The sequence below is a fragment of the Sarcophilus harrisii genome, chromosome 1 (assembly GCF_902635505.1).
Source record: "Sarcophilus harrisii chromosome 1, mSarHar1.11, whole genome shotgun sequence".
In the NCBI taxonomy this organism is placed as follows: domain Eukaryota; kingdom Metazoa; phylum Chordata; class Mammalia; order Dasyuromorphia; family Dasyuridae; genus Sarcophilus; species Sarcophilus harrisii.
In genome coordinates, this window is record NC_045426.1 from 105,475,886 (window position 1) to 105,489,757 (window position 13,872).

General features: G+C 34.6%; 1 protein-coding gene across 7 annotated transcripts in view; it reads right to left on the reverse strand.

The window, feature by feature from the left end:
* The window catches only part of CCDC171 (coiled-coil domain containing 171), a 418,598-nt gene that overhangs the window by 251,839 nt on the left and 152,887 nt on the right, over nucleotides 1–13,872 (reverse strand). For all 7 annotated transcript variants that reach the window (XM_031961543.1, XM_031961537.1, XM_023497955.2 and 4 more), the window contains one exon: nucleotides 11,932–12,034. In XM_031961543.1, the coding sequence (XP_031817403.1) occupies nucleotides 11,932–12,034 (103 nt within the window). The remainder of the gene's footprint in view (nucleotides 1–11,931; nucleotides 12,035–13,872) is intronic.

Sequence of the window (13,872 nt, forward strand, 5' to 3'; positions counted from 1 at the left end):
TAAACTTAGAGATTCATGTAGAAAAAGGAAAAACTCACAGTTCTTGGTTTCTAAGTCAGTATCAAACTCAAATACAACCAGTATATACATAAGAATCTCTGAAGGTGACATACTAACCTAGCTTTAAAATGTTATCTATTTTTGTTATAAAATATTATCTACTGATGGTTTTTTGCATTTTGTTAAATATTTTCTAATTACATTTTCATATAGTTTGTTGGGACTCAAGAGGATTGCCAGCAACATATAGATACCTCCATTACAAATCTTTTGTTCTTCTCTTCATGTAGTCCCTGTGAAGTTTCCCTTTGGTGTAACACTCTATTGGGCTATGAGATTCAATGCCTCTGAGGAACAGTAAAGCCACCTTTTTTCATGGATCTAGTTTGTCCTTAGGATGGCTCTTAGCTCCAGATACAAACACTGTTATCATCCATTTTTGTTTCAAGGATACAGCTACAAGCTTTAGTACATGCTACTACCAATAAGAATTCCAGATGCTTCTGCCTTTTGAAGTTTACAAGGTTATCACCGGAATAATTTGGAGCAGGGAAGGATAAACTCAATCCTTATTCCTTTCCTCTCTTATCCCTCCCAATCCTTCATCATTGGATTCAATCATCGATTGACTGTTGCTAGTATACTTGATTCTGAACTAGCTACTGTGTTACACATAAGCCCAAAAATATGTCTGATTCTTTCAGCTTATCACAAAACATTTATCTTCACACAAAGATCATTGTACTTCACTTCTTTCCAAAATTGAAATAAGACTTTTGTTTTTATCAGTGTGCCTATAGCTTCAAGCAAAGTACCCCAAACACAACATGTTTTTCCAACATCAACTTAAACTCTTAAACTCATCAATAAATAATACTTTTAAGGAGTCAAGTAGAGCTGTGGAAGTTAAATGACCTCTTGGTAGTCACAAAAATAGTTATATGTCAAAGACAGAAATCAAATCCAGACTTTTCCCAACCCTAAAGCTGACCTTGTATCTACTATGTCATGCTACAAAAATATTTGCACTGAGAAATCTGTGGCACTCAAAAGATAAAGGGGTCAGATGTAGAAATGATTACTCATTTTTTAACATAATAATTTTTAACACAATTATTGGGGATAGGTGAAAGGAAAAATAGATTTTTCTGTAAACTGTATACCTATATGCATATACAAATACATACATCTATATATATAAATGTTTACATGTATATGCATAACCTACAACATGGCCAATAACTGGTTGTCTTCAAGTAAAGCCTACACGGCCACTTACTGAGGATACTGTGGAAGGGATTCTTGACCCTTCTAATTCTGAGTATCTGTGACTTATTATGCTGGTTCCTGAAAGACAATGAGATAATAATGAAAATAGCAGCAGTATTTAAGTTGGAATAACTGGTTTTGAGTCCACTCTTGACACTAAACTATCTTCATGGCTATGGATCAATGCACTTGGGCCTTTCTGGTTCAATTTTATCATCTACAAAATGGAGATAATATTATTAAACCTACCTAACAATGCTGTAAAGTTACCCATGTATATATCCTGTAAATAAAAGGCTATTAAATAAAAAAAATTAAAAAAAAATAAAATAAAATTGGGAGTGAATTGGAGAGGAAAAAATAAAAAAAATAAAAAAAAAAAAACCTACCTAACAGTATTATTACAATGAATAATTTTATAAACAGAAATGAAACAAGATAATTTTATTACCCTAAACTGCATATAAATTTGAGTTATTATTATTTCACTATTATATGACATGGAATTATGGGACATAGGAGAAAGGAATATATATACACACACATATATGTTAAATTTAATTGCCCCTGTTTTCCTATTCAGTTTGAAGCACAAAATATTTATTCTTTTTTAAAGCCTAAGCCAATGATTTCTTAGGACTCTAAAGGTAGAAAATTCCTTTAATGATGCCAATCAGTATTATAATTTGTTCTACAATTTACAGACTTAAGAGTAACAACATAATGTTTATATAAAAGAGCAGGCCTCAGTGTCAGAAAGACTTGGAGTTAATTTCTACCTCTGACACAAACTAGTGTACGATTCTGGTCAGTTCTATTCACTTCTATTAGATATATGTAACAGGAAAGGCAATGAGCAAATAATGGAATAAAACCTAGTATTATACATTGTCAACTTCACTTCAAAACTTATACCAAGAGCTAGGCTAGGGAATCACTTTAGGTGACTAACAAAGAAAATTCAATTGTAATGTCCTTTACTATGGAGAGAAAACTTGCTCAAAATTATTGGAATGACCTGTTAATACACATTTCAAGCAATCTCCATACCATATCTGACACTGCCTTTGGGCTGGCCAATAAGCTGTAATGTCCTTGTAACTTCATTTGAATTCTATATGATAAAAAACTTACAAATGCTGGAGGAGTGGGTAACATTTTTTCAGCTCACCCCTATTCCAAACAAATAAACTTTATTCTGAAAACTTTTTTTTTGGTTGGGTTTGTTCTCAATTAGCACTTACTGATATGTTATAATTTACTGTTCACTGTACTAAATAATCTCCCTGTCAAAAAAATTAGCAGCAAAGTATCTAAAATTCTATAATTAAAAAGAGTTACTGTCATGAAAGCATTGCTTTCTCCAGATTTTGTTTTGCAAATAGTAATGAAAAAGTATCACATTAATTTAATACTAACAACTTAATTTTTAAGTATGGATCAGAGTTCAGATGGGATATAAAAAGTTATGTATTTTTGTGACATTTCCTAGATCTGAAGGATTCAGTTACTTCTATACTTTTGGGTTTAATTTAGTCAATTCAGAGTTTAATTCAGTCAATTATGCAGAATGTTACCAGAGGACTAGTACTCCTGGTGACATGGTTTTTCAGGACTACTTTCCACCTTTGGGATCTACCTGCCACTCAATTCAAACCTGTGCCTCCAAAAAGCTGTAGCATGTGCAGCAGCCACACCACAGTAAAGCACTTCAGCAGACAGACTAAACCAGATTGGGGGTAGCAAACAGACCTCAAATCCATTGGTGAATGAAAGGAGTGACTACTGTAAGCATAAGACATTCAGCAGAATGGACAGATGTGAATGATGCATTCCAATGGGTCATGAAGGTAACAGAAGCAGACACCATGGAATACTTAGGACTTGATGAGATACCAAAGTTAAGGTCATCCACTACATCCTAAGCTACTGTCAGTCATTTTCATTTCTTTCATGATTCTTGAATAGACAATGAGGCCAACAATTTTATGCAACTTTGCCTCACTTAAATCCAATTTATGTGTGATTAAAAGACATCTTCCATTTTACCATGTGTACAAAGATCTTTTGGTGACAGGCAAGAGACAGCACAGCAGCTTAAATACTATGGAAGCTGTAGACACAATCCTGAATATAAGTGACTCAGGCGCGAAGAACCATCTTCTCACTGAACTGAAGCAGAAATGGAATAAGGCAGCCTCTGGGTGTCTGAGCAGCCTTTTTAAGAAAACTGATCATTTCTTGGGATGAGGAGGGTGATAAAAGGTGTCTTAAAAATTGTTTCACCTAACCACTACATGTGATGATCACGTTTAGCACCCAGAGTATATTAAAATCAGCCGGAGTCAGAATAAGGGAAAATGATTGATCTCTATTCTTTGTGGAGGTGAAGGGAAATGGCAATACGGAAGTGAGAGCAATAGAACCTGGCCAGCAGTGCCCCTGCCTCTCTCACTCCACCCACCAAATCGTCTGCAATCTCCTATACAACACACCCAACTTGCACAGAGAGTGGGTGGGGCCATTCTTTCTCTAAGCATATATTAATAGAGTATTGTCTAATTACTAATCACCCTCAAGTGCTTGGGACCTCAGTGGGACCAGAGATTCAAGAGTTTCGGCCCATTATAACTACAGATTGGCTTCTCAGATTGGCTAAGATGACAGGAAAAGTAATGATGAATTTGGGAAAACTTGACAATAATGCACTATTGATGGAGTTGTGAACTGATCCAATCATTCTAGAGAGCAACTGGAACTATGCCTAAAGGATTGAATGAGGATCACAACATAGTATTTCACTCTATTTGTTATTGTTTGCTTGCATTTTGTTTTCCTTCTCATTTTTTTTCTTTTTGATCTGATTTTTCTTGTGCACATATTTAACATATATTGGATTATTTGCTATCTAGGGGAAGGAGTGTGGGAAAGGAAGGGAAAAGGTTAGAATACAAGATTTTGAAAGGATGAATTAATTTAAAAAATTGTTTCTCCTAACCTAACCTGGCCTGCTTACCAGGGTATGAAGGAATCCTAACCTGCAATCAAAAGACTAAAAAATGCACAAAAACTTTCGCAAAAATGATTCTTTTCACCATTGGCACATGAAATATGTACACACTTATGGACAATATGAAAACCAGTAGACCTGAAAAACAAACCACTCTTTTTGTAAGAGAACTCAGCACGTATTGCAACTAAATAGCAGCCTTGAATGAATGAAACAAAGCTGGCAAATGAAGGCCAGTTCACCAAATTTCAAGCTGGATATATATTTTTAAAATATTGTTATTAAAATACAATTACTTATGCTTTTAAAATATTGTTATTAAAATACAACTTAGGTTTTTAAATATTATTAAAATACAACTACTTATATTTAAACATAAATTATATTTACATATAAATATGAATGGACTTTGAACTCTTCTCCAGTGATGTCATGAAGAGTGCCTGGAAGCTGACATAGTTTGCAATCAAATCTAAACTAGTCACCAAGCTCCTTCCAAAAGGAATCAATGACAGGCTCATGACAATGCAGTTGTCACTTGCTATCATGCTACCATCATCAGTGCATATACTCCCACCATGATGAACTCTGATAAGGTCAAAGAAAAATTTTATGAAGACTTGGGGACGTTCATGAGCAATGTTCCAAAAGAAGACAAATTTATAATTCTGGGTGATTTGACCGCCACAGTAGGCACAGACAACCAGAGACAGCAAGAAGATCTTGAACAGAATGGAGTCAGAAACAAGAAGAGCAGCAGTCTCTCATCACTGAAGACATGTGCATCTCATGACCTCCTCACCAGCACTGTTCTGTGTTTCTCAACACAATAAAGCATCCTGAATGCACTCTTGCAGCAAACTTTGGCTTTTAATAGACTAGACTATATCACTATAAGAAGAGACAGAGAAGCTGTGAGAAGTGTGAAGGGGATGTATGCTGAAAAATTCTGGACTGACCAGTCCTAGACTTGTCCTCTCCAAAACAGCAGCCTCAAGCAAGGCAACTGCTATAAATCTTCACGTCAACAGATCAGAAGGCTTCTCTAAATGGGAACAACTTATTGCTAACTTGGAAAGATAACTGAGCTGACACACAAGGCTGGCAACAGTGGGAAAGAAAAGGAGTGAGCAGCTTTCAGAGATTTGGCATATATCACCACATTTACTTAACTAGGCCAGAAAACTCACAAATACCTAAACGGGTTTGATGAAAAAGATGGGGAACTTCAATAGTTACTAAGTGAAAAATAAGATCACCCCAGATAGTTCATCCATCTCGGAGAAAGGAGCATTTGACTTCATCAAAAATAAATTTGAAATGCAGCTTGGAGAGATACAAGATTCTTGATTCAGAAAGAAGGAAGATGAAATTCAATTTTATACTGATAGTAACAATCCAAATATAACATCCTAAAGGCTTTTTATTGGGAAAAAGACTTATAGTGCATCTCAACTATTGAGTGCTGATAGAGCCACATTGATTAGTGAAAAGAACATGATCCTGAATAGATGGGCTGAACACTTCCATAATGTTCTCAATAGACTATCATCAAACAATGCACTGTCTATATACCTTAGAATGAAGTCAATCCCTCTCTAGTAACTGAAGAAGAGGTTTTGAATACCTAAGTCCCATCTCATGTGGCAAATCACCTGGTGCCAATTCCACACCAGCAGAAATTTACAAGGCAGGGGTCCACTGCTCATTAAAAAAAATTGACTAAAATCTCCTGTGTCTCATAGCAAGAGGAGGTTATCCCCACAGGAGCTAAAGAATATCTCCATTGTCCATCTATATAAATGGAAAAGGAAATAGGTTGTTCCGTAAAAATCACAGAATGGTCTTTCTCTTTGTCATTGCCAGCTTGAATCTTGTCAGAGTCCTCCTTAAAAGGCTGATCCTTGCCCTGGAGGATGATTCTCTCTCTGATAGCTAATGTGGCTTCCAAAAGAGAGAAGAATAGTCAATATATTGTTTGCTGTCCAACAACTTCTGAAGCAAACAGAAGCAAAACAGAAATCCGCACAAAATGTTCACTGATCTGGCCAAAGCCTTTGATACAGTCAGTCATGAAGATCTGTGGAAGGTCATGGCAAAATGTGGCTGCCCAAAGAAATTCACTGGTATTATAACAGCCAGTTTCATGCTGCTGTGCTTACTTGAGTAAGAACTCAAGATGGATGGTGCTTTTGTCATTTCCCAGTCACCAGTGGAGTGAAGTAGGTCTGTGTGCTTGCTCCCATGCATTTTAGCATGATGTTTCCAGTATTGTTTTCAGACGCCTTCAACAAGGATAAAAACAGCATTAAAGTCAATTATTGAATGGATGACAAATGATTTAACTTGAAAAGGCAACAAGTCAAGACTAAAGTGGAGGGAGAGGTGGTATGTGATTTTGTGTGTCCTCAATGCAGCTTCTGAGGCTGAAGCACAATAAAGTATGGATTGGTTCTCTGTCATTGTGCCAATTTTGGCCTGATGGTCAACACCAAGAATAGAGAGATTCTCCACAAGTAAGCATCCCATGGAATCTGGTAACAACACTTAAAACAAATAAAAAAAATTTGGATTCTATGAAAAAGCTTATTTATGACAACAGAATACTTTCTAGAAATGGCAACATAAATGATGAAGTAGACCCACACATTGCCAGAGCTAGCTCGGTGGGTAAGAGGATCCAAAGAAAAGTGTGGGAGAGAAGAGGCAACAATCTAAAAGTCTACAAAGCCATGGTGCTGACTTCATGGTTTTATACCAATGAAACCAAAGCAATTTACCATTGCCATGCCTGAAAATTTAACTATTTCCATTTAAAGTGTCTAAGGAAGATTCTGAAATTTGCTCACTGAGATACTTTCTCAAGTGTATGTTATTTTTCCAAATAGATGTAGTTTTCAACATTCATTTCCGTAAGATTTTTTGTTCCAAAATTTTTCTCTCCCTCTCCCATCTCTCCCCTCCACAAGATAGCAAACGATCCAATATAAGTTAGACACATAAAATCCTTATTTTCCATATTTATCATGTTGTGCAAGAAAAATCAGAACAAAAAGGAAAAAACATGAGAAAGAAAAAGCAAACAAACAAATGATGAAAGGTGAAAATACTATGTTTTGATCCACGTTCAGTTTCCATAGTTCTTTTTCTGGAGGAAGATGGCATTTTCCATCTCAAGTCCATTGGAATTGGCTTAGACTCCTGCATGGCTGAGAACAGTTAAGACTATCATAGTTGATCATGACAATCTTGCTGTTGCTGTGTACAATGTTCTCCTAGTTCTGCTCACTTCATTCATCAGTTCATATAAGTCTCTCCAGGTCTTTCTGAAATCAGCCTGCTGATCATTTCTTATACAACAATAATATTCCATACCATTCATATACCATAATTTATTCAGCCATTCTCCAATTGATGGGCATGCATTCAATTTCCAGTTTCTAGTCACAAACATTTTGCACTTGGGGGTCCTTTTTCTTTTCATGCTCTCTTTGGGATACAGACCCTGTAGAGGCACTGCTAGATCAAAAGATGTGCACAATTTTATATCCCTTTGGACATAGTTCCAAATTGCTCTCCAGAATGGTTGGATCAGTTCACAACTCCATCAACAATGTATTAGTGTCCCAGCTTTCCTAACCCCCTCCAGCATTCATCATTATCTTTTCCTGTCATCATAGCCAATCTGAAAGGTGAGAAATAGTGGTAATGGAGGGCTTTCTCAAGCCCTCCTGCAGAGAGCACAATTCTGATGGGTTTCCCATATTGTTTGAAGGCCAAACATATGTTTGCCTAAAAGACTATTTTATGTTGGAATGAATATGGTAAAACTGAGACATTAGTGCATTGTTAATAAAATTGGACACTGATTTAAACATTCTGTAGAGCAATTTGGAACTATCTATGCTCAAAAGGCTTTAAAACTATGCATAACCTTTGACCAAATAATACTACTACTAGATATGTATCCTGAAAAGACTTTTTTAAAAAAAGAAAAGGACCTATATATACAAACTGTTTATAGCAGGTTTTGGGGAAATGAGCAGAACCAGGAAAACAGTATACAGTATACAGTAAGAACAATATTGTACAATACTCAAAAACTAAAAGTAAAAGACTATTTTACAAAAAATTTAGAGATGAAGTGTTCACACAGAGGTTAAAAAAAAAATGCAAGGACCACCTCAAAGATCTCTCTGAAAAACTTTGGAATCAATTATGGGAAATGGGAGATCCTGGCAGAGAACACCCAAGAAGGCATGCCAATGTCAAAGAAGGCATTGTGCTTTATGAACAAAGCACTTTATGTGTGCTTTATGAACAAATTGCAATACTTCAAAAGAACTGTGAGATGCACAAATTTATAGACATTACATTGCAAACGTTCATACGGACTATCTGTGCCCAACCTGTGGTAGACATAGGTGATTTTGTTCTGATCAGCCATAGTTGTCATTGTGGTCCCCAAGGTGGGGATGAGAGAGGGTGTGAGGACAGCATGGATTTTAAACAAAGAAAAAGAAGTGAAGAAGTTGACAGCATTCTCCATAATCTAACAAGTAGGCCAATTTGACCATAGGATATCCTAGGCAGAGCATCATAATAATGGTTGGTATTTATATAGCATATTTAGGTTTAGAAATCTCAACATACTATGTAAATATTAGCTTTCATTCTTCACTCTATAAGCAAAATAAAAGCTCAAAATAGAGTGGAAGATAGGACTGGACAGAAGAGACAGATCAGAGAGTGCAAGAATAGACAGAATCCTTAAGGCCTGGTGGCTGACTGGATTGGAAATACAGGATCAATCCAATGATGGCTTCAAGATTTCCAGCCAAGTGTCTGGGAAGAATGCCATGGGAATCAGCAGTAATTGGTGGCTGTGGGGAGAAAGAGTTGTGTCTTTGGCTGGACAGAGTGAGTTTAAAATACCTACCATGAAAATGTCCAATGGCTAGTTGTAAAAGTCTAGAGATAAGAAATTTCACATTCTCACAGAAGCAATAGCTGAACTGTGAGTAACTGGGTAAAAAGTGAACTAGATGGCCAAGAAGAAAAGCAGCCCTTCCTGGACATCTGATTTACCAGGATTCCTCTCAAAAAGTACCTTGCAGGGGTCTGGACAACCACCTCTAATTTACTCTAGAGACACACTCTCTTACAAAATATCCTCAACAAGATTTATATAAACTGATGCTAAGTGAAGTGAATAGACAGAAGAGAACGTTGTACACAGCAACAACAAAATTATGTGATGATCAACTGTGATGGACTTGGATCTTTTCAACAATGAGGTGATTCAAGCTAATTCCAATAGATTTGTGATGGAAAGAGCCATCTGCAATCAGAGAGAGGACTATGGGGACTGAATATGAATCACAATACAGTATTTTCACCTTTTTTGTTGCTGTTGTTTACTTGCTTGCTGTTCTCTTTCTCACTTTTTCCCTTTTAATTGGATTTTTCTTATGCAACGTGATAAATATATTAATATGATTAGAAGAACTGCACCTATATTGGATTGCTTGCTGTCTAAAAGAAGGGGAGGAAGGAAGGGAAGGAGAGAGAAAAATTTGAAATGCAAAGTTTTGCAGGGGTGAATGTTAAAAACTATCTTTGCATGTATTTTGAAAAACAAAAGGCTATTTTTATTTAAAAAAAAAAAAAAAAGAAAGAAAGAAAAAAGAAAGAAAGAAGCCTATGGGGGGAAAAATGTTCTCAACTCTCTGGGAGAATTACAGCCAGGATCTTCTAAATCTGACCCCAGAAAGTCATCCTTTGCCACTTGTTGAGGGTCCAATACATTTTTGGTATTTGAATATACCTCTCTTTGTAATCTTTTTTAATAGGAAGAAATATGTACGCCCCAAAATATTTTATATTAAAATAGAATTTAGGAAAAGTAAACATTAACAGTCAAGTACTTTAAATGAAAAGAAGTCTAAATCAAATGATAAAGATGACTCTCAATAAACTGGCTGAATCACCAATCCTATTCATAAATAACTTTTGGAACAAAAAAACATTTTTTTAAATGCTAAAACTATTACCTGATCAAAATGGAGAAGTTTTTATAATAAATTATAATTAAAACTAAGGACTTTTAAAAGAACATCATTAAAAGGAGGAGACTGGAAATTATTTACTAGAAAGTACAGGCTTCATCATTCAAGTTTATTAATGATAATTCATAAATTGCTTTTTAATCAATTAATCTTAAAGAGTCAAAAATATATGCCACATGATTTCATTTCAAAGTCAACTATAAAGGCATATTTAAAAATTCATATATATTACTAATGAACTAGAAAAACATGTTTAAACATTCGTATAATAAATTTCTAAAGAACTATCTTCCCTATATTAAAATGACACATTAACCAGAAAACTACAATTTCTATAATTGTAGAAACTTTTTACAGTTTCTATAAAAAATTATAACTCTTCAATTAAATTTTTCTTGAAGCCAGGCATCTGTATTTATTCCATCATTTGCATTATTCTTTCCTTTTTTACATAATATCAACCTATGAATCACTAGTATCTCTTGGAAATCTCAATTAAAGAAAAATGCAAATTGCAATTTAAAATGTAAAAGTAAAAAAAACCAAGCAAGATAAAACAACATGAAATATATTATAGAGTGAACCTCTAAGGAATTTGCAAAGCCAAATAAACTATATGCTCTTAAACCGTAACCATTCAAGGTTTTAAAATGGACAAAAGTTTTTTTGAATTCCCAAACTGCTTAAAGGAACTTATCTCTTGTTTTAATATTCATTAATTACTTAGAGGGAAATGAATTCTTTTAGAAAATTTTTCAAGCATAAAAGACTTTTTTTATTTTTACCTGATTTGTCAAGAAATGCAACTGAATTAGAAAGGAATGAAATAATGTTGGGTTGCCAGAGCAACAGAAGAAAATAATCATGATGGATAGATTAAAATTATAACATTAGGTTATTATATAATTCATAATTCTTTCTTAAGACAAGAAAATATGAAAAGTGGAAACTGTGGTGTTATAGATCTGCTACTCATTTGATAATTATATTGATTTTTATACTTTCTTGCAATAACTCTATTTGATAAGATTTTTATATTTCTTTAGGTATTAAAATGGACTAATACAACTAAAAGTTCACTCAAGTACATTTACCTGGACAATAAATAAATAGAAATACAGAAAATGGATATGACAATTGGCTATAGAAAGCAACAGTATAGAACATGTACAGTGTTAAATCCTGTGTCCTACATAACCTTTTTGAATACGTGACCTTTAAGTTGTTGAAGGTTGCCTCAGAATTTGGCTCGGTTCAATCAAAACATCTGTTCCCCTTGCAGGTATACTGTAAGGACTTTTTTCTCAGTTGGATTCAGAGCACAGCAAGTGAGCCCTTTTCTGTCCAATCATATACACCCCAGCACTTGTAAATCAAGTTCTGGGCTGACAACAGCAGGTCCACATTCCGTCACCCTTTCTCAGCCAGCTAGGCCAACTGACTGCTGTGAGAACTGCTCTTATCATGTCATCAAATCAAAGCATGTTGAGAAGAGGGACTGTAAGAGGCATCTGCAGAATTCCCACAATGGAGTGACTTTGGAACATTGACAGATGCATCTGTCATCTTATACCTTCAACTAACCTGATGTCCGCTGGCCAGACCCAGCAAAGCTGTCTAAGAGCAACTCCAACTCTTTCACATTCTTTTCATTTGTCTCTGTTAGACAAGCCTGGTGCTTCTTAGCCTGTTTTAGTATTGGAAAGGAAGATAAGAAGAAAAAATTATAAATAATTATTCATTATATTATAAAAGATATAGACCAAATATATCTATAGTTCTCTGTAGGTAAGCTTCCAAATAAAGTGTCAAACCAAATATATTTTTAAAATATCTTTAATGTGGCATACTACAATTTTCTGCAATACTCAAATTTCTTTTGATGATCATTAAGCCATGAAACTGGTAACTTCTAAACTTTTTTTAATTGTCAAAATTTAGAGACTTTCAAATTTTATCTCTTAATTTTGTCATTTTTTTAATTGAATAACTTATTTTATTAATTTTACTAATGTAAAGTAAATAAAGTTTTCTAATGATTATCATTAATTATAACTAATTTTAATCATATGTGGTCATATAGAAAGATAAATTCTCATTTCTATATTTTAATTCATTTTATAGCTGTCTATCCATTCGATACTGTATTCCATTATAAATCATATAGAAGCAAGGACCTAATGAACTGATTTTTCTTGTCTAGAATACCTTCACTATTCTCAGGAAAAAAACACCTCCAACAACTCCCCAACAGTCTCAATCTGTTATTATCACCAGTATAAAAGTTGTCTACTCTACCATCTATTTGTTATACAGCCTCCAAAGCTACTCTCTTTTGTCTTCCAAATTTATATTTATTTCCTGCCTCTTTACAACATGCATATTTAAATTTGACTTATATTTAATATATATTACTACTGAAACCAAGCCCTACTAATGTTCTCAACAGCAATGACTACTAAGTTACAGAAACTCAAATATATTTCTGAAATTCAAACAATCAGATTTTTTTTTTTTAAATTAACGACCAGTGGCCAAATAAATAGCTTCTTTTAAATATTTTTTAAATGGTAGCTAATGAATTTCCCAATTGTTTTCTCTTTCTACCATTTGGAGTTTAACTATAGCCTTTACTATAGTTGTACATATAAGTGCTTTCCTGCTAGGGAAGAAGTGCAGTTTGCTTTTTATTGCCCCTACCATAGCATTATGCACAAGTAGGAATATAAAAAAATTTGTTGTTGCAAATGATGATTAAAAATATACAGATAGAATTTAAAAGGTTAAAGAAAAGGCAGCTTTGGGGGACATTGATTTGTCCTAGCTCTGCTATTCATTTGCTATGTCTTTAAGAAAATTACCCAATCTTACTGGCATTCTCATTTTCATACTCATACAACTAGAATAATAATTCACTTCATCCAAGTATTTGGGTAGTATGAATTTAATCAGAAAGGATAGAGATTTCATTAATGTAGAGAACTCCTATGTAAGACAACTCCCTATATCAATGCAGGGCACCATCTCTTCACCCAATATTTAACAAGCTATAACATGGAAAGGTCAAATGACTTAATTACTGTCACATAGTCACTAAGTCAGAGATAGAAAATACACCCTAATCTTTCTGAATTTGAGATAGGCTCTCTAACTACTATGATATGCTGCTTCTTTCATCACTTGGCTTGTTAAACTAATACGTAACTTATAGAACAAACATTAGCTTCCCATTTTACAAAATACCAATTATCAATACAAAGCATCTGTGGGGAGCCGGCACTAATCTACAGCCACATAAGGCCAACCTTGAATAGGTTGAATCTCCTAATCACATCATACCAAAGACTTCCTGAATAGGAATCTCCTAATCACATCCTAACTTTGAATAGGCAGATATCTAGGCATCCCCTAATCACATCATAGAGCTTCCTGCCACCAGAAACATCTGAGCAGCTCATCCTTGGGTGGGATACCAACCCTTTGTCTAGGACCCCCACCCTGTACTGTGTTTGAACAACCCTGCCT